Consider the following 27,943-nt stretch of genomic DNA (forward strand, 5'->3'; position numbering starts at 1 on the left):
TATTAGTCAGTTCGCAGTACCTATCTATTGTATGTTTGGTTTAAGTGACATGGCAAACTTGAAATTTTTCAGAGATTAATATTCTAAATTAGGTAGTAGTATAATTAAATAATGTAAAACAATATTAGTCTTTAGAATAAATGTTTTATGGATAAATAAGTTGTTTCTGGAACGAAATATAATATTATACAATAATAATTTGAATATTAATCAAATATGTATATTGTATATTTGCCTTAGAGATTTTATGAATTTTCGGAATTCTGAATTCATGCATTGAGTTCCGATGCGGCCACTGTTTAAGAAAGAAAAGATTTTGATTTTAAACTGCGGATGTGGCGATGCGCACCACTCGACAATTTATTAAAATTATAACAATCATAACAATTATGACAAAATATTTAATTTGTCATGATAATAATGTCGTTTTCCATTTCGTTTCTTTTATAGACACGAATGTCTAAAGTCTAGCGTGATATACCACAAAACACGGATTAAACCTAAGCTCGAGGACTCGTGGTCTATAACTCTATAGTCTATAAGTCTATTGTCCATGAATACTATTTTTTTTATAATACTTTTACACATTATTATTATTAATATTAAGCACATTGTTATCTGTTACTGTATTCTTTATTCGATGATAATAATACAGACATAATATGAGGTAATATTATTCTGTATAATATGTATATAAGCGTTTTTAGTTTTTACTCCATGGACGAAAACTACCATCATAGTAAAAACAACAACAAAGACGGTCCATGGGTATTTCATATAATGACGTCTTCTAGAATGTTCTCGAAACGTTCCTCGGTAGAGGGGATCCACCCGCTTATCAAGTAACCCAGCAAATCTACCAATCGAAACGTTGCGTCGACCAGAGGGTGAGTTGTTTGGGTATCGAATATTCCGTGTTTTCGTCGTTCGCACCGCCACTGTAGCTCAACTGCTGAACCGTCTACCGAAGTACCGACTATTATAGCTCTCATTATTTAGCCGACCGCCACTGCCTACTGACTAACTTGCTGTTTGACTCGTTCATCGTTGACTTCCGTCACTCATTGCACGCTAATCGCCGTTGTTCGGTTACTTTTGGTGAGTTATATTTTCTCGATCTTTATACACAATAGCGCAATAAACATACCCGTAAATAATAATTTGTCTTCTCTAGTCCGCCGCCCTGACCTTAGGCCTTCGCTTGCCGCATAAATGACAAACTCGCGTAGTCGCATGTTTTTAACGGTTAAAAATGGCCGCACCGCTTCCGTTGCAGTTCCTTATTTTGCATTTACGACATTTAGGTATCACGTCAATCATCGGTCGAATCCTACACTATTTTTTTTTCTTCCGCCAGCCCTGCTATAATCCGAACGGCATATATCGAATTCTATTTAATTTTCATAACTTCCTATTTTAACTCTTAGCTACCTACCTATTTTTAGTACACAAAAAACCAGAGTTGTACTTTTTTTAAATTTTACATTTTGATACAAAATTCAGGCGTTACAATTGGTAGGTAAATTATTGTGGATTTTTTAAAGATTTGAAATTATTTCAATAATTATAAAATTTATATTTGAGTTATTGATCGTTTTATCCGTGTCATAACGATATAGGTACCTACTACTTATCTAAATTTAATAATACATTTCAGTTTACCATTACCAATTGAATCAGAATTGCAAACATTCTCCCCCCCCCCCTATAAAAACAGTTTTTTTTTTACGATACAGCCATGTGACAACGCATTGTTGGCAATAAATTAATTTTTAAACCAAATAGTCCTAATTTAATGAATTTTCTAAAATAAAACTAATTCCTAATTTTCTAAATTTAAACAAAAATAAACTATTTTATATTGATAGTATGTTATAATTCAGATTATAATTCATCTTATGACTGATTTAGTAAACCATAATAATTACATAAATTATTTTCTTAGATATTTTGATATTACCTTTTAAACTTTTTTTTTCTTCATGACCACCTTTAGTTTCTTATTTGTTATTGTAGTTATATTAGGCTAAAGTTTCTGTTATTGCTAACTTAAAATTGTTTTTATCGTATAATGAACCAGTAAAAAAAAATATTCATATATTAAACTCTCGATACCCAGGTTACAGTCCAGTACCTAATATAACCAAAAGTATGTATACATGTAATAATTTATTCAAGATTGTGATATACATTTCTGTCATAATGAATATTAAATATTTTAGTTGGTACTAAGGTTTACAATTACATAGTAACATATAGTAAACTGTAGATATAAATGTATGATTTATTATCTGTTAGTCATATTATGTGTCATGAATTTATGATTCATGATGACCTTATTTATTATTTTAAATTAAGATGAAAAAACAACTAAATACACTTTACATTTAAACAAAATTAATTACACGGAGTAACAAAACTTTTTATGTCAATAAGACATTAAATGTGAATCATATTAATTTTAATAACTATTATTCTCTACTAAGTCATAAACGATTTATCAGTAACACCTTTTGTTATACGAACTGACTTTAATGTTGTGTTTTTTATTTTATTTTTTATACTATCTTTTTATTGGATTATAATATCTGTGTATTTAAAAATATGTTTTAGAATAGGTACATGGTGGCTAAAGTGCACTTTACCAACCCCCTCACGATTTCCATTTTTTTTTCAGACGACTTGTTTTTTTATGCTTAAAATGATGGTGTATTTTTTTCCCCGGAAACCATTATTTTGGAAGCTATAGCCTTCCAAAGTTTGTGATTTTATGTTTATGCGCTTGACTGCCACACGCAGCGCCTATAAGAAATTTTAATATTTTTTCTTACGTATTTTAACAAGTTGTGGGACATAGTCATTTTTTAGGTGAATAAATAATAAATAAATACTGTAAAAATGTAAAATATATTTAATATTATTTTTCAATAAATTATAAACAAATCGTAAATTATACAAAATTATATATAGGTACTTATATAATAACAAAAATAATATAATATATAGGTAAATAGGTAACCATTAGTCGGTCATCTACCTACAAAGATAATTGCTTTTTAACAACATTGTTTAATTCCGATTCCTACCCAAGGTGGTTTTACACAGTAAATCGAGGGATATTTTTGATTTGCAGAGCGGAGCGACGAGTGCCGCAAACTGTGTAATCACTGCCCATACTGCGGCAGTAAAGTAGTGGTGTTGCGCGCATGCGAATAAACGTAAAATCGCAAACTTTGGAAGGCTATAACTTCCAAAATAATGGTTTCCGGAAAAAAAATACATCATCGTTTTATGCATTAAAAAATCAAGTTGTCTGAAAAAAAAATGAAAATCGTGAGGGGGTTGGTAAAGTGCATTTGTTCCTACATGGTTTTAAGTATTTTACCTTCTAATTGACTAAACATGACAATGCCATAAAGTCCTGTTTCTTGTTTTAAAATAAGACTTTTCTGTCCACTAAGACTCATCTATTGCATACCTGCAACTGTTGTAAAAATAAATATTTACTAATGACATATTTAAATTGTAAACATCTAAAACCATAGTTTAAATTACCATTAGAGACTTGCGTCCTTAAAAGTTTATTAATTTTCATATTGTTGTTTCATTAAAAATTAATGTATGCTATTAGATTAAAATAAAGTCAAATATTGTTGTTGTGTCTTGTGTGTCATTGTTTTGACCAATTAACAAATTACTTTTAAAGTGTTAAAGTTACTGCCTACTATTTCCTAATAAGCAATTTATTTATTTTTCCAGCAAAAGTCAATTAGACTATTCATTCGTATAATCACTAAAGAACTCTTCATATTAAATTAAAATGGCAGCCAAAACTCCTGCTGTTGGTATTGATTTGGGAACAACTTACTCGTGTGTTGGTGTTTTCCAACACGGTAAAGTAGAAATCATTGCTAATGATCAGGGAAACCGTACTACACCCAGTTATGTTGGTTTCACTGATACCGAACGTCTCATTGGTGATGCTGCTAAAAATCAGGTTGCCATGAACCCCAACAACACAATCTTCGGTAAATAATTAGCACTTAATATTTGTATCAATGTGCATTATACCTTTTGTAATTATTTATTTACTTATTTAATATTACAGATGCTAAGCGATTGATTGGAAGACGTTTTGAAGATACTACAGTACAAGCTGATATGAAACACTGGCCTTTTGAAGTAATCAGTGATGGTGGTAAACCCAAGATCAGAATTTCCTACAAAGGCGAAAACAAAGTTTTCTCGCCAGAAGAGGTGCCTAATAAATTATTAAATACTTACTAAATTATTTAAAATAATAATATTTTTTGATTGTGTTTAGGTATCATCTATGGTTTTGACCAAAATGAAAGAAACAGCTGAAGCCTACCTAGGAAAGACAGTAACAAATGCTGTTATCACTGTACCTGCATATTTCAATGACTCACAACGTCAAGCTACCAAAGATTCTGGTACCATTGCAGGTTTGAATGTGATGCGTATCATCAATGAGCCTACAGCTGCTGCCATCGCATATGGTCTAGACAAGAAAACATCTGGAGAACGCAATGTTTTGATCTTTGATTTGGGTGGTGGTACTTTTGATGTATCCATCTTGACCATTGAGGATGGAATATTTGAAGTCAAATCGACTGCTGGAGACACTCACTTGGGAGGAGAAGATTTTGACAACAGAATGGTCAATCATTTTGTACAGGAGTTTAAACGCAAGTACAAGAAGGATGTAACCACTAACAAAAGAGCCCTGAGACGTTTAAGGACTGCTTGTGAACGTGCAAAGCGTACTCTTTCCTCGTCTACCCAAGCAAGCATTGAAATTGATTCCTTGTTTGAAGGTGTTGACTTCTATACATCTATCACTCGTGCTCGTTTTGAAGAGTTGAATGCTGATCTTTTCCGTAGCACCATGGAGCCAGTAGAAAAATCTCTGCGCGATGCCAAGATGGACAAATCTGCCATCAATGATATTGTATTAGTTGGAGGTTCTACCCGTATCCCCAAAGTACAAAAGTTGTTGCAAGACTTCTTCAATGGTAAAGAGTTGAACAAATCAATCAACCCCGATGAAGCTGTTGCTTATGGTGCAGCAGTACAAGCCGCTATCTTGCACGGAGACAAATCTGAAGAAGTCCAAGACTTATTGCTGCTTGATGTCACCCCTCTGTCTTTGGGTATTGAAACTGCTGGTGGTGTAATGACCGCTCTTATCAAGCGTAATACAACCATTCCAACTAAACAGACACAAACTTTCACCACTTATTCTGATAATCAGCCAGGAGTCTTAATTCAAGTTTATGAAGGAGAACGTGCTATGACCAAAGACAACAATCTGTTAGGAAAATTCGAACTGACTGCTATTCCTCCAGCACCACGTGGAGTCCCTCAGATTGAAGTCACCTTTGACATTGATGCTAATGGTATTTTGAATGTTAGCGCTATTGAAAAGTCAACCAACAAAGAAAATAAGATCACCATCACCAACGACAAGGGACGTTTGAGCAAGGAAGATATTGAGCGCATGGTTAATGATGCTGAGAAATACAAGAATGAAGATGAAAAACAGAAAGGTATCATTGCAGCCAAGAACGGTTTGGAATCTTACTGCTTCAACATGAAGAGCACAATGGAAGATGAGAAAATCAAGGACAAGATTCCAGATTCTGATAAGACAACAATTATGGATAAAGTCAACGATACTATCAAGTGGTTGGATGCTAACCAACTGGCTGAAAAGGAAGAATATGAACATAAGCAAAAGGAATTGGAAAGCATTTGCAACCCAATCATCACTAAAATGTATGCTGGTGCTGGTGGCGGTATGCCTGGTGGCATGCCCGGTGGAATGCCCGGAGGAATGCCTGGTGGCATGCCAGGAGGTTTCCCTGGTGGTTTCCCCGGTGGTGATGGTGGTGCTGGAGCTCCTGGTGCCGGTGCTGGCCCTACCATCGAAGAAGTTGATTAATAAATTAATTTAAAATTATTCACATTCCTTAATTAAAATAAAGTGTATTGCTTATCTTATTGAGAAACAATGGTAATATTTATCCTTTTTGTTATTATCTAATAAATACAACTTTTTTACTTCAACCAAGCTTTATATTGATTAAAAAATCACCCTTAGTTATTTAGATGATCATATTATTTAAGTGAATATTTTCACTGATATGAATAAAATATTTGAGCTTAATAAGATTTCCGACTAAGATTTGGACATGTGAAATTGAATTATTTTGGTATAATTTTTTTTTTTTTCAGAAAAGTTGATCAATTTAATATTATTAATGAAATAAAAAACATTGACTTATACTTATGTACTAGTTTCATATAAAATATTTCAGCAGGATAGCAGAAAAAAAATTAAATTATAAATGTATAAGTATTCAACTGGAAATGTTAATAAATATTTCTATGATATTTATACAGCTTTTAGTGTATAATTTTTAAAGAATTAGCAATTCAAATAACATTATTTATTAATAATCCAAGTTTTGTTTAAATAAATTAAATATAATATACCTGTTAAGGTTTTTATGTAGGTATATAAAAATTATTTACAAGTGATTATAACCTCAAAAATTCTCGGGCTAGGTTATGGTTATCAATGTCATCTTAAATATTAAAATGGGTTAAGATATGAACATGAGATAAAGCATATATTTACATTATTACATTAAAAAGATTGATTAATATAATGAAGTCACCTATTGTGTGTGTGTGTGTGTGTCAATTTAATACAAGAAGTACTTACACATGCCTGATGTATTTTAATTAATTATTCCTCTCAACTGTCATAGTTAACAAATTATAACAGCATCAGATTGAAGAATCACTTGGATTTTCATCCTATTACCTATAAAATCATGGGTATGCTACAATGTTCCAATTGAATTCAAACGGGTTCAATTTACGATGGAAATTAATAAGTCTCAAGGCCAAACGATGTCTGACAGTGGCTTAGATTTGGGCACACCATGTTTTTCATATGGATAATTCTATATGGCATGTCCCCGTGTGGGTAAACCGTCCAGTATGTTTGTGTTGGACTCGCTAAAAATATCCTACACTCCATTACACTAAGAGAATGATAGTTTTTTTTTTTCATTATGTGTGATAGAGATGACATTTAAATTTATTAACTAAGATAATGAAAGTGCAATTAATTCGTTACCAGTACTCCATTCGTCTTTCAGACGTATGCCAGTAAAACACATTAACACAATATTATGATAATTTAGTTATTTTCTATCTGACTACCAATACATTATTTAGGAATAATTTATAAAACAAAACAACGTTTGCAGGATCAGCTAGTATTTGTATATATAAATATTAATATGTTTTAGAAGTTTCAAGTGTACGAGTGTACCCCCACTAATAATATTTTTAAATTACGACAATTCGACTCTAAAGTATAGTTATTCTGTTTGTTTTTTAATAATAAGTAATTTCGTCCAAAGGTTATCATAAGATGTAAAAAAATGCTGTGTTTTGTAGTTTTTGATATGTTGCGACGAATGAGTGAGTGCGAGTATGTGATATTTGGCTTGTATAGTTGTATACTTGTATCTGTATGTACTGTAATAATATGTGATAAATAGAAGTAAGCATATTTTGTAATGTAGGCCAGTGCCAGTGAAGCTAAATGTGCAGAGGCAGCTAAATTGTAAATTAGATATAAGGCAAAAAAATCGAGAGAGAAAGGGCAGTCGTGGTACTCGAGTACTACGACATTCGACGATTGTGTATGTTTGTGTTAATGTGCATTAAATAAAAGGTTTTAAGTTTTATCCCATTGGATTGTATTTTTAAATTAGGTGCCACTTGCGACTTGCTAGGATAAACGAGTTAGATCTGAAACCGATTAATTTATGGTCTTTGAGGACAAAGGTATTTAAATTACGTTTTCTGACAGGAGTAGACTGGCCCACCGGGACACCGGGAAATTTCCAGGTGAGCCAGTGCCTAATGTGGCCAGTGGTCGTTGTTGCCAAAATTAAATAAAAAATAATTAATATAAAAAATTTCGTTCATAATCCAGCGACACGGTAGTGTCGCGAGCTAAGTAAAAAAAAAAGGAAGGCGAAGCACTCGACCGTGTATATATACAGAAACCTAAACATTCCCATTTAATACGTGTTAATATTTTGGTATTCTTTATTAAAGGCTGTAGGTCTAATAAATGAACCAAATAGTTAGAATGAGATATCAATCGATCGAGAAAATCATAGGCTACGTGCTTTTATAATTTTAAATAGAATCGGTTGAATAGTATTTTAGTTATGATCAAAAAACTGTGGATATTTAAGTGATCATTTTATATTACTTTCGCCGCCGGCTGCCGTATTAAACGCGTCATGTTGACGGGACGAGTGAGATGATTCTTGCGACGGCGGCGTGTGTCTCCCACTACTATTGCTTCCCCCCACCGCTAGACACATACAACATACTAACACGCGAACATGGTCCACAATCGCTTATCAGTTATCGGTATCGGTGCATTCTGTTTTCGTAATTTGAAATTTCGTTCTTTCGTCTCGCGTCCTGCGTACGAGCTTGTTGTCGGCGTTATTGTCTCGTGTCCATAATATTATTATTCAATGCACGTGGTATCACCAAACCTAACCGTATCGACTATCTATCATTTTCCATTGAGCATTTTATTGTTAAATAATATATAGTCGTTATAATAATAATTATTATTATAACAGTCTTTATTATAATTTATAATACTTTATTATGACTGTCTTCATATTTGTGTCGAATTGTGTCTACATTAAAAATGGTAACTTAACTCCAAAAGGCGCGAGATATGAGGAAAAAAAATATCAGGAGTCTACTCAATCTAAAATCGTAGTTGAAAGTTATAATAGTACTACTATTAAACAGTGCAGTATTAACACGGTACATGAAGTACCACTAAAAAGAAAGAATCCAAAATCCAAACAGTTATTTCCATTTTATTAAATATTGAAAAATGTACCAATAGATCAATTGGTAAATTAAAAATGCCTCTGGTTCAAGGTAGGTGTACTGCAGATAGAGTATTAAAATGGGTGCTGAAGTATAGGAAACAAAATGTACTTTTGTACAGAACGATATGTTTAAACATCTTAAAAAAATTATAAATAAGACATTACATCATAATAATGGAAAAAAAAATAAAAAATATCTTGACCCTAATAAAAACTAATGATATCTCAACAAAAACACTACGTCAACTCCGTGTAAAAAAACGCTAAGTAAAAAAAAAAAAATATATAAATGCAATAAAATGTGTGATATAAGGTGGAATCTAAGTAAATAGTTTAATGAATAAAATGTATGTATAAATAATTAATTCAAATTTAATAAAATTGGTTATTTATATTAATTTATAATATGAATTATTTTAACTCAAATTGATCCAATTTTGGTTTACTTGGCCGGAAGATTCAGTCTAAAAAATGTATAGCCAAGTACTAATAGTTTATGTAATAAATAATGAAAGCACCATTACAATAAATAAATTGTTTCCGGCTAAGTAAACCAAAATTGGATCAATTTGAGTTAAAATAATTCATATTATAAATTAATATAAATAACCAATTTTATTAAATTTGAATTAATTATTTATACATACATTTTATTCATTAAACTATTTACTTAGATTCCACCTTATATCACACATTTTATTGCATTTATATATTTTTTTTTTTTTACTTAGCGTTTTTTTACACGGAGTTGACGTAGTGTTTTTGTTGAGATAATATTGAACAAATTTTATTCTCGATGGGCACATCGATAGAAGATTTAGTGTGAAAATATTGTCGGCCAAAATACAGCTCTGCAGGTAAATTGTGTATACATACATAATATAGGAAAATACAAAGTAATAAAATAAAAATAATTGTCGGGCATATCTTATTTTTATATAGTTTTATGAAATAGAAAGACGCGATAAGCGATCATTATCTGACAGAAAATTTCTGTCTATTATTAAAGGCTAAATTGAAACCGGTTAGTTCATGGTCTTTTAGCCAAATATGAAATAATTAGAGATTAAACGTATGAACCTAAAGGTACATGATATACAACATTACATTATAAATTATAATACATCAAAACATAGTTTATCGTGCAACAAATACATGACACTAGTGCCCCCCCCCCATCACCATGATAATTTAATGCTACCCAAAGTAATCGGCGCTACCATATGGAACATTTAATTGCAGGTGCCACTGACCAATAACTGTCATTGCCATTTTCATATTGAACCTTTAAATTACTTGAATGAAATTAATAATTATATAACACACACACATGGGGATATTTTTTTCCTGCAGTAATACAGTAAAGTTGCCGGCTGAGGGTGAGTTGCGGGCTTGCGGCCCAACCTTTCGTTTCCGGTGTGGAGATCGGTGAATTCCGGCCGATAATATTTTAGGTATAGGTTAGTTGCGGCCCGAATAATTATCATTACATATGTACCTTACTTGTATAATATATATTATATTATATACCTATTACCTATGTACCGTATAAACGAATAACGATAAACGAAATGTTCAATACGTATGGTAAGTTATATTTTTGTATAGGTATAATATGATAAAGATAATATAGATGGTTTTATCTTATTATCTGCCATATTATATGACTTACATTATGAATGCTTTGATATTTTTTGGACATTATTATCATAATATATTACACCAATTATACTTTTATTTTTTTTAAATATTGTGTCATAATATTAATATGTTATATTATATTCTATAATTTTATGAATACTTTTATTTTATTTACGACCAATATTAATATAAGAACGACAATTTTATTTATACTAGAAAATACCTACATAATATTGTGATGATGTTTATATACAGACATATAATATATAATACATATATGTAATATATACATTATTGTATGGCCGCAATTCGTACGTACCTTTCATAAACCCGGGCCGCAACTCGTACGTTATTTAGGGTTTGGGCCGCAACTCACCAACACTGAAGTTGCCAATGATTGGTTTTGTTATCGTAAAACGCCATCGCTAGCTTCCGTTTTAACCGACGACGCCGCGGGTTCTGCTTCCGCGGCGGCCGCCATCGTTTATTGACAGTATCAAATATTAATACATACGTGGGAGGCAGACGGGACAGCTCCCCGACTTACCTCGTTCAAGTATTTCAAAGTTTTGCTTTAACAATTAAATTTTACATTAACAAAGGTCAATCTGAATTTTATGCATCACAAGTTTTACTTGACTTCTTCCTGTCCTTCTCGGGCCGACCGGAGTCCGCCGCCCTTGAATTCGCGTGCCTGTCATCCGATTGGCGAGCCGACCGGAGTCCACCTCTCTGGATGTTTCGTTCTCCATCAGGGCGGTCGCCCGTTCCCCTGTGCCCTTCGCAAAGCCTCTTCCTCGCGTTCATCCTTTTCCTTGGTCGACAGAATCGTCTCGACCATGCGGATGAACTCCAGGCGATTATAGTTTCGAACTGTTTGATAATTCTCCTTCGGGCTTGGGCGTCTTCTGGCAAGTCATGTGACAGGGGACCACACAGGATTTCCTCAACGTCGCCCGCGTTCGGAGGTCACCTCACAGTCGCCCGTTCCCCTGTGCCCTTCGCAATCTCTGTCATTCGAACGCGGTCGTAACTATCTTGAGAACCTATGGGCTACAATAACAACTTGAAAATACAATACTAGCGACGAGTCTCTTATACGGAGATGTTTGATGTGTGCATGTACAAAGAGAAGTTTCGCATATTTATCTACGCGAATGGATAGAAATAAATGTAAAAAAACAATTAAATATGCGACGGACGACGGTTCACCTCAAGCATCAGAGAATCCTCACGTCTTGCAAATGTCCTTCAAATTGTTAAGAGGACGCCGCATCCGCATGTGTTGTCTCCGTCGTACGATCTACAAGTGCGTGGCATAACGACCGGGAGGAGGGCTAGGCTCCCCAAAATAAATAATTTGAAGTTAAAGCCCCCCTAAAAATATTAAACAAACAACACCATACTTTTGTACAGTTTGCAAAATGTTTATCAATATTTTATATTCTAGTATCCACAATTATATAAGTGTACCTAGTACAGTAGTACATTATTATTATTATTATTTATTATTATTTACCAATTTATTATTTACGGTAACATACCGAACAATGCCCATGCTAGTACAAAAACTAGTACAACAATTTGATGAACTTTCAATATAACATATTGAAAAAGATGAGGCTACAGCTTTAAGTAATGATTAATGAAGCTATTTTAAATACCTACAACAAAAAATGAGACCCACGGTTCTGTTTGGCATCAAATAATTGAGCCCCCCTCATATTTTAAAAGATCTCCGCGTTACATTGTCTAATGTCTAAGTTAATAAATTTCAACTACCTGAAGAACATTTTGAGACATAGTTAGGATTTTCTACGGTTTTATCCAAAATTGATTCTGTTACTAAATTACCAATACTTTCACTAACAGTTTTATTTATAAATAGGTACAGATGTTATTATGGATCGATAGGGGCCACCGCTCTTCGACAACATATTAAATAGGTAGCATTATAAATAATAAAAATAAATATTTCCAATATTTTTACTCAATATATTTTATTTGATATAAAAATTAGACTACAATAATTTTTTTTTCCAATAGACGCACGGCACGTCGGGGCCCCTTGAGCCAACGATTAGCGGCCTTCTGCAGAGGCATTGCACCGGACTATATATTTGGTAAATCAGGCTCTTTATACAAGGTGATTCACCAAGCATGTTTACCTTTTTTACTTTAATAATGAGTAGTTATTCAAAGTCTGATTTTAAGAATCTTTATATAAACTCGAAGACTATATTTTCAAATCATTGAAATTTTTTGATATAATTTAAGGCGTGTTCTCTTGCGATACAAACTTTTGTTTTTTAAATGAGAATTCTAATTTTTTACCGTATAAATTACTCTGCAGATAATTTTATTGAGATTTTTGATGTATTAAAATCAAAATTCTAATGACTAGTTTTTGAAGTATTTAACTTTGTGTTCAATGATGAAAGGTCCGTGGTTAGGTTTATGATATGAGGTCTATGGGGGTGATCTGTAAATATTAGTTGTTAACACTTATCTATTAACAAAAATAATTTATAAAAATTACCAAAGTACCTTAAATACTAGTTCCAATGGTAGGTGTATTTCATATTTTTGTAAACCAATTTCTAAGGACTATTATCCTTAGTAGAAACATTTTAATAATTAAGAAACTACTCATTCGAATTTTTAATGAGGTACATCAAAACTTAAAAAAAAAATTATCTACTAAATCACTACAGGCTTAAGTCGTACAACAATTTAGATAGTCTTTCAGAACATTTGAAAATTATAAAAATTAAAATTTGAATGAATTATTAAAGAAAAAAGGGGGGCCAATAACCCTGTACATTTTACTAAAAAAAGGTCTGGCCCATATCAAGGGCATCCACAGGGGGGGCAAGTAGGGGCATCTGCCCCTCCCTTGGCTTTTTTATGGATTAATTATCATAATCACTATGTACTATGTAGTATAAAATACCACAAAATAAATATTTTTTAAATTAAAAATTTTTTTTGAAACGATGAGTAATCCGCGATTACCATCACGCGCACCCAACCTCCAAGACAGCACTATCTATACTAGTAAACTTTGTAGGTAAGTAGTAATAAACTTGTATGCATACATTAGTAACTATTTCAACTATTTGGATCAATCTACTTTTATTTGTAACCTTAAAATCATTATCATATCATTGGTGCTCCCGAGCTACGGTTTAAATATATTCAAAAGAATCTAACTTCTTCCCTGAATAAAGGTATTTAACTGTTCATTACCAATCACGTTACATATTTGGACACTTATTTAATTTTTTTTTTATTTTATATTATTTTATTATTATATTCAGTTATTTATTTTAGTCGAAAAATGTTATGTGGATCTTTGTCATCGGTTTTCGTCGTTTTCGATGCACTGTTTCGACTTATATATTATGTGAATATTTAGTAGAATCTCCTGATTTCACAGGTAAATCATTGACTACAAATACTAAAATACTAGTATTTATAATCATTAATCAATATTGGTATATTTGAATTTTGCGTAGCTATTTTGAGTGGGTATTAATTAATAATTATGTTTTCCCGAATGACGACGGCGATACTGAACAATGCAGCGCCGCAGCGGTGCTATTTCCGATAATAATAATATAATAATATTTAAAGTCAACAGGCCTCTTTAATTTAATTTTATTATTTTTTTTTTCATAACCTACCATAACTGTAAGTCTGTAACTAATGGGCCATAGTTGCCGAGTTTATTGGATTTCAACAAATAGTTGAACTACCAAATGGTTTGGTAGTTTTTTATTTATTTTATAGAAGCTACAAACATTTAATTTTAAAAATAACCTAAACTTATCAAGTCAATGATTACATTTTATTTATATAAAAAAAATGCATTTGTTAAGATAAAGTTGCAAGTTACTTGATTAAAATTAATACTGTAAGATTAAGTTCCAACACTTCCGACTATACACATAATTAATAATTTAATTTTTACATTCCCTACCTATATGATAGAACTCGTCAACAACAATAAGGTACTTTATCACCAATCAGATAATGAAACAAAAATTTAAAAATGTAAATACCTCGCCCTCCCCTTGACAAGTTCCCGCGGACGCCCTTGGCCCATATGCTGGGGTATTTATTAATTTACAATTATAAAATTGATACTTCTGCATCACGATGTAGAGAAGATAAGGTGACACCACTCTCGGACTCTCGTATCTTTCAATGTTACGATATTGACGCAAAAAATCGCGGCAGTTTGGTAGTTCAGAATTGATCACCAGAGTACGCTACCATTCGCACGAAGGCCGGCTTTTGTACGAGTCGTAATGTAGATTATTTATATTTAAATTTTATTTATTTTAATTGTTATTCAAATGTCAATAATGTGCATGCCGATGTAATATATTTTATGTTATATTGTATAGATTATTAAAATACACAATTGTTTTGGAATCGTGTACCAATCATTATGTAAAAATTGTAATAATATATGGTATTCACTCAGAGACGGATTTACACAATTGCCGCCCCTAGACAAATTTCTTTTTGCTGCCCCATTACGACCGTATCATGTCTTTACGCCGACGGTATCAACGCCGACTAGTATCTACGCCGATGGTATGTTTTTTTACAAAACGAATGTATTTCCATGGGACTAATTATAAGAATAAAAATTAACTAAATATATGAAACTGAAAATTATGAAAGATTAATTATGTTATGAAATTTATTTTTTAAAACGACGAATGCCCCCTAAACTTGGCCATTTAGCAAGATTGGAATTGAAAATTATGACCAATTCCCTGCAAATAATCGGAGGTGTCGCGATTCCCATAGTCTTCAACGATTTCTTTAATTCGCAATGCTGTGTCTCGATTACACCGTCGTCCCTGCGCTGGTGCTAATCCAGCAATGTACTGGTTGATTTGGAATTCATTTAGGCTCTGCTGATTTTGCAGACCCTCAATGAATTTCCAAATAGATGGATGATTTTACTCCTAAAAGAGAGCTGAATCCTCGATGCCAGCCTTCAACGGCGTTGTTAGTTTTGGGTAGATCATTCAACGATGCCTCGTAACAATTCCAGAGGCTCAGCTTAAATTTAGGAAGCATTCTTCCAAGGCCGGTTCGTCGGGGCTTTCCAATCCGTGTGGACTCAAAATAATCTACCAAATCTGACATCAGGTCTTCGTTATCCGTATAAAATTTTCAGAGCCAAAAAATATTTATTATTAAAAAAACCTAGGCAACAACGAGTTAGGTATTTTATTTTTAATTATTTAATACCAAACATAATTAATTTTCCATCATTTTCAGTTTCATTTTAGTTAATTTGTATTATTATATTAGTCCCATAGAAATACATTCGTTTTGTAAAAAAACACACCAACGTCGTATTTACTATCGGCGTTAAGATATGGAACCATTACGACTTAGTAAAAAAACAAAATAACGAAATATGTAATCTATGGTTGGTATTTAGACAATAGATTAGTTCCGGCAGTCGTTCGATTATTTACTTGGACGTTTATTGTTATGTATTAGTATTATAAAATAATGAAGAAATTATATTATCAACAAGAATATTATGTTATACAAATATTAAACATTTTCATTTTCCATCCTTCAAAGTAATCACCGTACATAAGAAAATCAAAAAGAAACCTAGAGTATATTTTCAATAAAATATTGGCCTAAAATTACCGCCCCTAAAAATTTGCCACCCTAGGCAACTGCCTACATTGCCTGACGCTAAATCCGCCACTGTATTCACTATTCAGCCATATCGTACAATTATATTGATTTAAATAAAATCATCGATTATAAAAACTATTTATAATTATATATAGTATTTATAATCAATGATAAAATGTATGGTAATTATATATTCATTTATTAATTGATACATATATGCACAAAAATGGAATTAGTAAATAGGTACATTTAGTACAATAGGTAAAGGTACCGGTACTAGTTCAAACTGCTAATAAAAGATCAAATATACTGCTACTACCTACTAACTCAAGTCCCAAGTAGGTACACCCAAGTCCCAAACAAAAAATTTTAATTATATTTATAGGTACCCATATTATAATATATAAGAAAAAAAAATTAAATGTTATTGTTAAGTATGATGTAGAAAAGACAGATCTACAATAGAGAATTGAATATATTATCAATTAAAATAATTATATAATATACATAATAATAATTAATGATACTTATAAATTGATAATATTCAATTTTTAATTCCCATATAGGTACCTAATTGGTTAATTACTTGTACCATCTAAAGAACTATATGAAATTATTTACCAAGTAATATAATAATATATAAATTTATAATAAATATAAATATGCAAACAATTTACATAGGTTATGTATTTGTATATTAATTAATAATATTTTTGATATCCATTTTGAATAGAGTATAGTATGGTTACCATATCATGCTAAAAATAACATTATGCAATATAATTTATTAATTTTTATTAAAATATATCAGGAACAAATGAAAAGCTGTTCTTTTACAAAAAAATTCAATTAGTCGATTAGAGAATAGCATTCAATAAGATTATAGTAAGGAACCTGAAAATAAATAAATGAAAACAATGAATAAATTGGAAAGAAAATAGTTATTAAGTGTTTTATTTGTTGATGTTTTAAGACAAATATTAACACAAGGTATAGGCGGCGGCTAATGCTTTCAGTTGGGCCAAATGGATTACAGTCATAGATGCAGTAATGAATATCATGTAAAAAAATTAATAAGTATAAGATACAAATTATAACTTCATAGAACAATATAAACTAAGTTTAAAAAAATATTTTTTAAATTATAATGCATTATACACGCATTTAACTAAAAAAAATATTCTTAATATTATGTCATCCCTATCACTCAGTTAAACATAACTAAAACAAAATTTAAAAATTCTTGAAAATAAAATATAAAAACAAGTTATCATGATATTGAGTAGCACAACACATTTTTTTCCTGCGGAATTCTTTGCGGTGAAAACAAGGTTGTAACAGCCATTTGGATAGTATTAGAAGTTGGGATGGTCTGAAACACCTATGCCAACTTCCATTTGACCTAACTGAAGGACGTGTGTGCGCTACTGCTACGCCTATTCATTTCTTCTTCTGGGCCTTTTCAGCGGCCTTTGTTACTTTGCCAGCTGACAAATCTTTGAAGTTTACACTCTGTAAGGTAAAAAAATGTCACAGAAAGTTAAATAAATATACAAAGACAATATCTAGATAACATTTAATAGATGTCGAAATTTACCTTAATGACACCAACAGCAACAGTTTGCCTCATGTCACGCACAGCGAAACGTCCCAAGGGAGGGAATTCTGAGAAAGCCTCAACACACAAAGGTTTGGATGGTACCAAAGTAATGATGGCGGCATCTCCAGACTTGATGGCTTTAGGATTAGCTTCAGTAGTTTTACCAGTACGACGGTCACATTTCTCTTTGATCTCTGCGAATTTGCAAGCGATGTGAGCAGTGTGGCAATCCAACACTGGAGTGTATCCATTGGAAATTTGACCAGGGTGGTTCAATACAATAACCTTGAAATACAGATGATTGTTATTAAACATATTCATTACCTTTCATCATAAAGGTTTTAATACCTGGGCAGTGAAATCAGCTGCACCCTTGGGTGGGTTGTTCTTTGTGTCTCCAGCAACAAAACCACGTCTCAATTCCTTGACTGAAACGTTCTTTACATTGAAACCAACATTGTCTCCGGGAACAGCTTCTACCAAAGCTTCGTGGTGCATCTCCACAGACTTGACTTCAGTGGTGATGTTAGCAGGTGCGAAAACCACAACCATACCTGGTTTCAAAAGACCAGTTTCCACACGACCTACTGGGACTGTTCCAATACCTCCAATTTTGTAGACATCCTATAAATAAACAAGGGTTAGAAACTGTATGAATAGAATTATATATAATCATTCATACCTGGAGTGGGAGACGAAGAGCCTTGTCAGTTGGGCGACTGGGTGGCAGGATAGCGTCTAAAGCTTCAATCAAACATTTACCGTCAGCCTTTCCTTCTTTACGTTCAACAGACCATCCTTTGAACCAAGACATCTTTTCGGAAACTTCCAACATGTTGTCTCCATTCCATCCAGAGATGGGCACGAAAGCAACTGCAGCTGGGTTGTAACCAATTTTCTTGATGTAACTGCTGACTTCTTTCTTGATTTCTTCGAAACGGCTCTATAAATAATTTAATATTAATTATGTGAAACAACAACCATGGTAAATTAAGTTATATAAGCAAAACATACTTCACTGTATGGTGGTTCGGTAGAGTCCATCTTGTTCACACCAACGATCAATTGTTTTACACCCAGAGTGAAGGCTAATAGAGCGTGTTCACGGGTTTGTCCATTCTTAGAAATACCAGCTTCGAATTCTCCAGTACCAGCAGCAACAATAAGCACAGCACAATCAGCTTGGGAAGTACCCGTAATCATGTTTTTGATGAAATCTCTGTGTCCAGGTGCATCAATAATGGTGACGTAGTATTTGGCAGTTTCGAATTTCCATAAAGCAATATCGATGGTGATACCACGTTCACGTTCAGCCTTCAGTTTGTCCAAAACCCATGCGTATTTGAAAGAACCTTTACCCATCTAAAATAATAATTTAAAAATTATAAACCATTCAGTTATGATTTTTTTTTCACAGTCTTACTTCTTGGGCTTCCTTCTCGAATTTTTCAATTGTACGTTTGTCAATACCACCACATTTGTAGATCAAGTGACCAGTTGTGGTTGATTTACCAGAATCGACGTGTCCAATGACAACGATGTTAATATGTACCTTTTCTTTACCCATGGTTATTCTAAAATAATATTTTATTATTGTAAAAACTTAAAAACATACAAAATATCTTTCAATGTAATACTGGTAAATTTAAAATGAAAAATGGAAATTATTTTTGATCCAGCTTAGAATACACAACAATGTTGTTATAAGTAATTAATCGTTTAAAAAACCTTAGATAAGATGTTTATTCTATAAAAGAGTTGGTTAGAAAAAAATAGTCACTTCCACGTGTACACATGTGACGTAAATCGCTACGAATGAATTAGATCTTGCATGGAATGAAATTTAAAATTTTTGAGATCTGCGCCAAAATGGAAATGCAAATATATTGAATGCAACAAGGTTAATGAACCGAAAAGTGACGTATTATCAAACGCATACAAATGCATCATCCTAACCAATATCTTTCTAGTCTAGACATGTGTCACGATGACAATGGTACCAACCAAAAGCAAGCAGTTGAAATATATTCGCACTCTAATCAAATAAATTTTGAATTTAAACAATATTTGAAAACTACTCGAAATTACAAAATCTTTAATTGCAAAAATGAATACAATTAACAAATACCGAATAACGGGGGTAACACCCGGTGTCAAGGATTTTGAACCCAGTCCATTATTTGCCACATATACAATAAAAAAAAAAACAGTTAACGTGACTATTGGGATAAATAATTAATTTTCAACAAATTAAGGTAGACTTTAAAAGGGGGTAGTTTTAATGCAGCCGGTTTTGGTGGACAATATAACACAAAGGACGACACGTCAATTTTTTATACAGCGCTAATAATGGGGAGCGCACACTCGACAGTAACAACAATCTGTGTGGTAAAAATGTACGTCTAACATTTTCTGAAATTGCTTGAATATTAAGACGAAATCAACGGCGGTTAAGTCAAAGATCAGGAGGCGTAGTAAAGCTACGAGGGAGGACACACATCAGAGGATCAAACGGTTTAACATAACAAAAAAAAAAATGCGACAAGCGCTGACAAGGTGGCATTCCGGCCGGCGGATTGCGGTAGCACCATTTCCAGATCAAAATGGTAAAAACAAAACGTAATAATGAAATCCAATAGTTTTACTTACCGTTTGTAGACGAGTTGCAATCAAAATTTCAGATTCGAATGGATGAAAATCCTCCAGAAGACTATGAAGTCTGTACGGGCGGTAGAAAAATGTTTAATCGACGAGCGGCACACACGACGATAGCACAGCAGACACGGAAAGAGAGCGATTCGAACATTGCGAACGTAGCGCACCGGACTAGGGTGGTGGTCAAACGAGAAACATGGCCGCTGGCGCGCCGGTACCGGCACCGATAAATTCGTTTTGATTTTTCAATGCCGTTTAAAACCAAAAACTTGATGTTTTCGGTTCGTAGATTATTTTTAACGTCCGAATATGTAAGTTTTTAGATCATATAATAGCTTTTAATCCTTTTTTACGTCCGAAATTCCGTTTTCCGGCAATGGCCACAAGATTAATTATCGACGGTAATTCGGTGTTACTGGCACTGTAATCGTTGCCAACCTATGAGACACGTAGTTGCAAAACGATTTTCAAAAATGTTAAAATATTCTCATGATGTACCATGGTCATGGGATGCTTTATGAAAATTATTCGAATCGAACAACCAACATACCTACTACCTAGGCTATGACTCTATGAGGTATATTATAGTATATACTACGTGGTTTGCACGTGACCGTGATCTTCAAAGTACGAAAGTTGAAAACATTATAAATCAACAATTATTTATTATCACTATTCTTCAGAATATAATATTTCGTTTTTGAATGTAGGAATGTAGGATAATTATTTTTAACACGGCTAATTTTGGCGGCCTAATACATTAATTAAGGTGGATATTAAAAAAAAAAAATTAATTGTGCTATTCGACGATTTGCCCAATACTATTTTGAAATTAACTGTTGTTTAATATTTAATCATTTCATCGATTCATTAACAAGCAGTAGTATTTTAACAATATTACGATGTATATAATATAATTTTCGAGCTGTAATAGTTGATACTAAAAGCCAATAATAAAAAAAAATTCTAACAATATTAAATTAATAATGTTTTAATAAATCGATTATAGATAAAAAACTTTAAAATATAATGATTTTTTAATAATTGAAGAAATAATATTAAGTGTAGATATTCTGCATGAAAAATTTTATAATTTCTGATTCTTTTTTAATCCTTAGCATATTTTTAATATAATATATGGATGATATTTGAGTATTAAAAATGTAATAATAGCTATTGAGTTTTTCACTGGATTGAAAATTTCAATGAATATTTAAACATGTGGATTCTTCTTAGATACATTTTAAAATTTAATTTTGAAACAAAACCATCTCATGATATTTGTTCTACTTATAATTGTCTTTGTAGCATTATATAATTTTTATTTGACTGGTTGAAAATTTCCATCTTGAGAATTAACCAGAGAAAAACGTATTCTATTGAAAATAGTCGTGAGGAAAGGGAATTTTCAAATTGGTAATTATTACCACAAGCAATTTAAAGCATCAATTACTCTTTAACTTCGATTTGTGAACATGATTTAGATTTTTGAATTATTAACATACAAACAAAGATGCTGGCTTAATTTAGATATTTGATGCGAGTACACTAATAACCATATTTGTGTTGATATTATTGGATAAATGGGTCCTATACTGTCTAAAGTTTCCGTATTTATATCTCTGTTGTTCATTTACACACACGACTACACGAGTATACGACATACCTATATAATATATATTATTGAGACTTGCTACCAATTCATTATTATTTATTCATAGTTCATACTATTCATATTCCATAAGAATCTATGATAGTTTACACATTAAACAATTACAATCAGGCTACCCGCTATGAAATTATGAATCTAAGAAAAAAAGCACCGCTATCAAAATATGGTAAAAAAAGCCCCATACCAACTAAATACATAACACATTTTTTATTATAGTGTACACTTTATAATTTGAAATTTTTAAATAATATACCTATATTTCAACATTATTATGTAACTTTTTTTTTAATTTTTTAACTTTTTAAATTTATACATATTTTTATATAATAGTAATATTTATCTATATGTGACTATGGAACACTTCTTTAACATATTATACTCGTATCTATAACCACAATTAATATTTTAATATTGCATTATAAAATACTAGTTTAATATTTGTATATACTTATAGGTCTTAATAATATTTAATAAACTGTTAAAACATTAATATTAACAATTGTTTTTCATTAATTTTATTTATTATATTATTATGTATCATCTAATTTATTATACTAAGTATTTATTAAACTATAGATATAAATAAACATTTGAAATATAAGAAATTAAAGTATACAGGGTAATTCTTTTATCAAACAACACTCATTATTTCAAAAACTACCTATTGACTTTTTTTCAAAATTTTAGATCTATCTTGTTCTAGAACTATATATTTTATTAATATTTTCACCCTTATATTTATCAGGTAAACCATTATCAACTTTTGATTTTCAAATGACAACCTATACTTAAAAATTCATAAACTAAAAGGCTATTTTTTTTCAATGAATTTTCACGTTTAAATTTTCATTTTTCGTTAATCCGTTTGCAAGATACAGCCTCCCAAAGTTGGGTGGTTTTGGGTGGTGTTTGTGTGTTATAGGTGTATGTTAGGTGGTATTTACACACAAACATCCTATAAGTGTTGTTTGATAAAAGAATCACCCTGTATAAGTAATAAAAGTAATTGACATTTGACTTTATCTAAAAAATTGTGAAGGTATTATATTTTATTGTAGACTCTAACGTCTCTATCTATCTGAAAACTGGTCTTGGTATCTTAGTATCTACAACATTTTATTATTACAAATGTGGTTTTTCGTTCCTATAATATAAAATATAATATTCATATTTAAAAATTTCAAATTATAAAATGTATACTATAATAAAAAATGAGTTATGTATTTAGTTGGTACGGGGCTTTTTTTTCTAGGGACTTTTTTTCCGGGACTTTTTTCCCGAATACCGAAATTATATATATAGACATATAGCCGTAAAATTCTAATCACGGTTTCAAATAGTGTCCAAAGCCTAAGTTATAATATAATATTTATATTTGTAAATGTATGGTTACTCTCAGTTCTCACTATATATCAACACATGTCCACATAATATAATTTATACCAGCGGTTCTTAACCTCTTTGTAGAACACGGACCCCCAATGAAAGATTTTTAGAAATTGCGGTCCTCCAACCAATTTTTTGTCGAATACTTTTTCTTTTACAAAAAATCTCATGTTATCATACAATTAAAATGATTATTTTATATTATAAATTATAGGAATATAAGACATAGGTTTATATTTTATATGAAAAACATAAAATAAATATTAATCCAAAAATATTGTAATAATACACTCATGTCACTATTTACTTATATAGCTATATGTTAGTTGTTAAGGCTGCCGTGGACCACAGGTTAAGAACCGCTGATTTATATTATAATAAAATGAGTCATAGTATACACTATACATAGTATGTTGTAATGTAAATATTGGAATTTGAACATTGTTATTGACAATAATAATTGACTTGCATTTGGTAGGTAACAAATAGTGTTGAGATATACATATTATTATAAATTTATATATTATCGTACAAATACATGAGCATAATACATGGTAGTATGTATTATTAAGAATTTTAGTAATTATTTTACCTATATAGCTATAAGCTATATGGCATTTATCATGATTATTATGAAATATAATCTTCTTAGTTCTTACTATCTTACTATATCTGTAACCTGTATGTTAAAACAATGAAAAGCATAGATAAAGAAGGTAAATACTTACCTACAGTCCTAATTTGTAGTAAGTAATAAACAAATAAAAATCCCCATATTACATTATTTCTCACATTAAAATTATTTATATAAATATATTTTACAAATAGCTAATAAGTATATTATAATATATTAATATATTATACCTACTTATCGTTATCATTCAAACAATTAATATATAAATATATAGTGGCATAGTGCATTGAAATAAAATATTACACTTCTATAATATTTTTACAACAATGTATAAGATATAAGAACTTAAAATATTCAATACAAGTATATATTCAACTTCAATTCAATAACTAACTGTGATTATGATTATGATTATTATTATCAACATTTTTTTATTCACTATTTTTTTAACAGTTAAAAATCTTCTGTGAGTATATGTATTGTTAATTATTATTACCCACCTAAATTTTATATCACATTGTCTCGATCATTCGAAATAATTATTTTTAATATAATATAATAAATCTATTTGTACCTAATTCAATATTTCAATATTAAAATAAATTTTCATGTAGTTATGAGTATAATTGTAGTCTGAGGATTTTTTTACGATTACCAAATATTAAATATCTAAATACTATAAATAAATAATATTTGAAAAAAGGCATGAATAGTGTATGAAGTATGATATATGAAGGAACTGAAACTACTAGAGTCTAGAATAAGCTTAAAAATAATAAAAGACATTTTCGGGGGCTTATCGCCCCTATTAGTACCTATAAATACTTGAACCATTTAAATACTTTTTATGGCTTATTTTTGATCCCAACTTCTATTAGCCATAGGCGCCCGCAGAAATTTTTCTAGAGGGGAGCATGTTAGGATTTGAGGATAAATATTATAATTTTACTAGGTATTTTAAAATAATAACCTTTTTTATTATACTTGTATACAATATATTTTAGATTCTGAACGAAGTGATGAATGTATTGATTTTACAATGATGTGTTTTTTTTTTTTTTATGTTTGTTTTTGTGTCTGTGCACAGCATAACTAGTCGAAATAATACTTCAATTTCAAACTTTGGGGGTGGTTTCCGATGTAAAAGTGAATATCCTTGGTGCATTATAGAGGTCAAAAGTAAACATTTTCCAACAGTTTTCAAAAAAAATCGAGAAAAACAAAAAAAAAATGACAGAAAAACGGGAATTTTTACGCAAAACCAGTTTTCGACCAAATCGATTTTTTTTTTATATGGTTGTAATTCAAAAACTAATCACTGTAAATACTTGAAATTTTCACCAAATGTTAATGTCAGTGATATATATGTACAGTTTAATTTTCAAAAATTTTCGACTTTTTTTGAGTTATTTATAGACCACTGAAATTCTCGATTTTGTTGAGAATTTTTTTTGAAGTGTCGGTAAAAAAATGTTGGACAACCAAAAAAACATGAAAATTTAATACAAGGTTCCTTATGAGTTGTTCTTATTGTAGCTAAAAAAAATTAAAAATCATTAGTCACAATTTTTTTATAAGCGTTTATAGTTCAAAATTTTACGAAATCTGTCGAAAACGCGAATATTTGCAAGTAATTTTGAAGTTGAAAAATCATAAAAATTTTTGTGTTTATAACTAAGAATTAAAAATACAGCACTAAGTTTTCCATAAGTTTTCCTTCAAATTCCTATAGATAAAACTCGAAGCTTCATTATAGGAAAAATTTTAAGTGCGTTTGAATTTTAAATTTTTTCGAAATAGAGTAACGATAACGATTTATCCTCAAACGAATTTAAATATTTGTTATTATTCAAAAAGTATAAGTCGTAAACACATGAAAATTTTACCAGTTATTTAGATTGGCATTTTCTTTTCATGATTTAATTTTCAAAATATTTTGACTTTTTTTGAGATATTTATAGACAACTAAAATTTTCAATTTTTCAGAAATTTTTTTTTCAAGTGTCGATAAAAATTTTTTGGCCCTATCAAAATACTTGAAAATTTAATCAGAGTTTGTCATAAATTAGTCTTATAGTGATTAAAAAATTATAAGAATACATAGGCACAATTTTCTTTAATTAGCATTTGAAGTTCAAATATTGACAAAAATTCGTCAAAACCATGAATATATTTTTTTTTTGTGTCTGTCATCTCCTTTTGGGGCAGTAAAAGTGCTTCGATTTTTGACTTCAGTACCTTATTCAATCAGAAAGTGAATCTAGTTGGTACTTTGGGGGGTCAAGAGTGAAAAATTCTTAAGATTTTTCTAAATAATCGAGAAAAATAAACTAAAAATTAAGGGAAAAACTGGGAAATTTTACGCACAATAAGTTTTCCACAAAATCGATTTTGATTATTAATGTAACTTTAAAACAAATGACCATTGATACATGAAATTTTAACCGAATGATTTTATAAGTATATTCTATCCGCCATGAAATTTTCAAAAATGTTTGACTTTTGTTGTACTATTCATAGGTATATGCTATTTTCGATCATTATTAGTTTTTTTTTTAAATTAATATCGATAAAAATTTATTTTTTGGGTTAAAAATATTGAAGATTTAATACAAGGCTCTTAATATATTGTTACAATAGCAGTTGAAAAATAAAAGAAATTCATAGTCACAAATTTTTTTTATAAGCATTCAAATTTTGAATTTTGACATAATACGTAATAATCACAAAAATTCGCAAATTGTTTTGAGCTAGAAATTCATAAAAAATTTTCTTTTTAAATCTAAGATTTGAAAATTTAATACAAGATTTCTTAAAAAAATTTTCAACCTTTATCACAAAAAAAATGTCCACCGGAAATTCAAATTAAATTTTTATTAGCATTTGAATTTCAAATATTGACAAAAATTCGTCAAAACCATGAATATTTGCAAATTATTTTGTAGTTCAAAACTCATAATATTGCTTGTATTTATATCTAAGGTTATAAAATTTAACACTAAGTTTTCCATAAGTTTTTTTCAAATCGCTATAGAGAAAATTTGAAGCGTCATTATAGGAAAAATGTTTTGAGCATTAGGGGGGTTCCTATTTGGCAATGAGGAAACCGTGTGTGATTCTAGTGTGTCCTATCCGTAGTCTATTTATTACTATACAATATATTATATTTTATTATATTACAACTTATTTCATACTTTAAATTTGTTGTATAGTAAAAATAGTAATTTATCTTAAAACATTAAATTAAAAAAAATATTTTGAAAAAGCCAGGGGGGGCAAATGCCCCAGCTTGCCCCCCCTCCAGCGGGCGCCTATGCTATTAAGTGTATTATAACTTGTATCAAAATAGTTAGTAACTTATCTATAAAAATCTAATCAATAATTGAGAAAAATTTAGAAGGCTTCAGATAAAATTATAACTCACTGTCAATATTATTTTATATTCTTTGACGGTGTCTACCTACAATAAGTGAGAATAAAAAATATAAATAATTTAAATTTTATATTTTCTATAATGGTCACGCGATTAAAATATTTACTGACGACATAAGGTCATTTAATTTATGTTTAATAAAATTATTGATTCAATTAAATCACATAAACTATCACTAATCAGCTATTTAGGTACCCATACTTTAATATCATGTATCACGTTCACAAAATTTCCTTTTAAATTCCCATTTTTACGAAATTACTCA

General features: G+C 30.6%; 2 protein-coding genes across 2 annotated transcripts; one reads left to right on the plus strand and one right to left on the minus strand.

Moving 5' to 3' along the window:
* The first annotated feature begins 921 nt into the window (after window positions 1–921).
* On the plus strand, window positions 922–6,090 carry LOC107163219 (heat shock 70 kDa protein cognate 4). Its single transcript, XM_015510516.2, has 4 exons — window positions 922–1,098; window positions 3,760–4,028; window positions 4,109–4,257; window positions 4,325–6,090. The coding sequence occupies exons 2-4, from the start codon at window positions 3,821–3,823 to the stop codon at window positions 5,963–5,965; spliced, it is 1,998 nt and encodes a 665-aa protein (XP_015366002.1). The 5' UTR covers window positions 922–1,098; window positions 3,760–3,820; the 3' UTR covers window positions 5,966–6,090.
* Window positions 6,091–17,220: 11,130 nt separating this feature from the next.
* LOC107163217 (elongation factor 1-alpha) lies at window positions 17,221–20,714 on the minus strand. Its single transcript, XM_015510512.2, has 7 exons — window positions 20,548–20,714; window positions 19,322–19,472; window positions 18,913–19,260; window positions 18,581–18,841; window positions 18,247–18,522; window positions 17,896–18,183; window positions 17,221–17,810 (listed from the first exon to the last, which is right to left on the minus strand). Exons 2-7 carry the CDS (start codon window positions 19,463–19,465, stop codon window positions 17,739–17,741), a joined length of 1,389 nt encoding a protein of 462 aa, XP_015365998.1. The 5' UTR covers window positions 19,466–19,472; window positions 20,548–20,714; the 3' UTR covers window positions 17,221–17,738.
* Between the last annotated feature and the right edge of the window lie 7,229 nt (window positions 20,715–27,943).

This window comes from Diuraphis noxia, unplaced genomic scaffold (assembly GCF_037042655.1).
Source record: "Diuraphis noxia isolate RWA-SAM2 unplaced genomic scaffold, SU_Dnox_SAM2 contig0002, whole genome shotgun sequence".
Lineage (NCBI taxonomy): Eukaryota > Metazoa > Arthropoda > Insecta > Hemiptera > Aphididae > Diuraphis > Diuraphis noxia.

What these genes read in the sequence shown, in the direction of transcription:
- LOC107163217 (XM_015510512.2), bottom strand. Translation starts at nt 19,465, where the DNA reads ATGGGTAAAGAAAAGGTACATATTAACATCGTTGTCATTGGACACGTC. An exon ending in CTCTTCGTCTCCCACTCCAG is followed by an intron (nt 18,523 to 18,580) that starts GTATGAATGATT and finishes GTTTATTTATAG; the next exon opens with GATGTCTACAAAATTGGAGG. An exon ending in CAGCTGATTTCACTGCCCAG is followed by an intron (nt 18,184 to 18,246) that starts GTATTAAAACCT and finishes CTGTATTTCAAG; the next exon opens with GTTATTGTATTGAACCACCC.
- LOC107163219 (XM_015510516.2), top strand. Translation starts at nt 3,821, where the DNA reads ATGGCAGCCAAAACTCCTGCTGTTGGTATTGATTTGGGAACAACTTAC. An exon ending in CCCCAACAACACAATCTTCG is followed by an intron (nt 4,029 to 4,108) that starts GTAAATAATTAG and finishes TTAATATTACAG; the next exon opens with ATGCTAAGCGATTGATTGGA. An exon ending in AAGTTTTCTCGCCAGAAGAG is followed by an intron (nt 4,258 to 4,324) that starts GTGCCTAATAAA and finishes GATTGTGTTTAG; the next exon opens with GTATCATCTATGGTTTTGAC.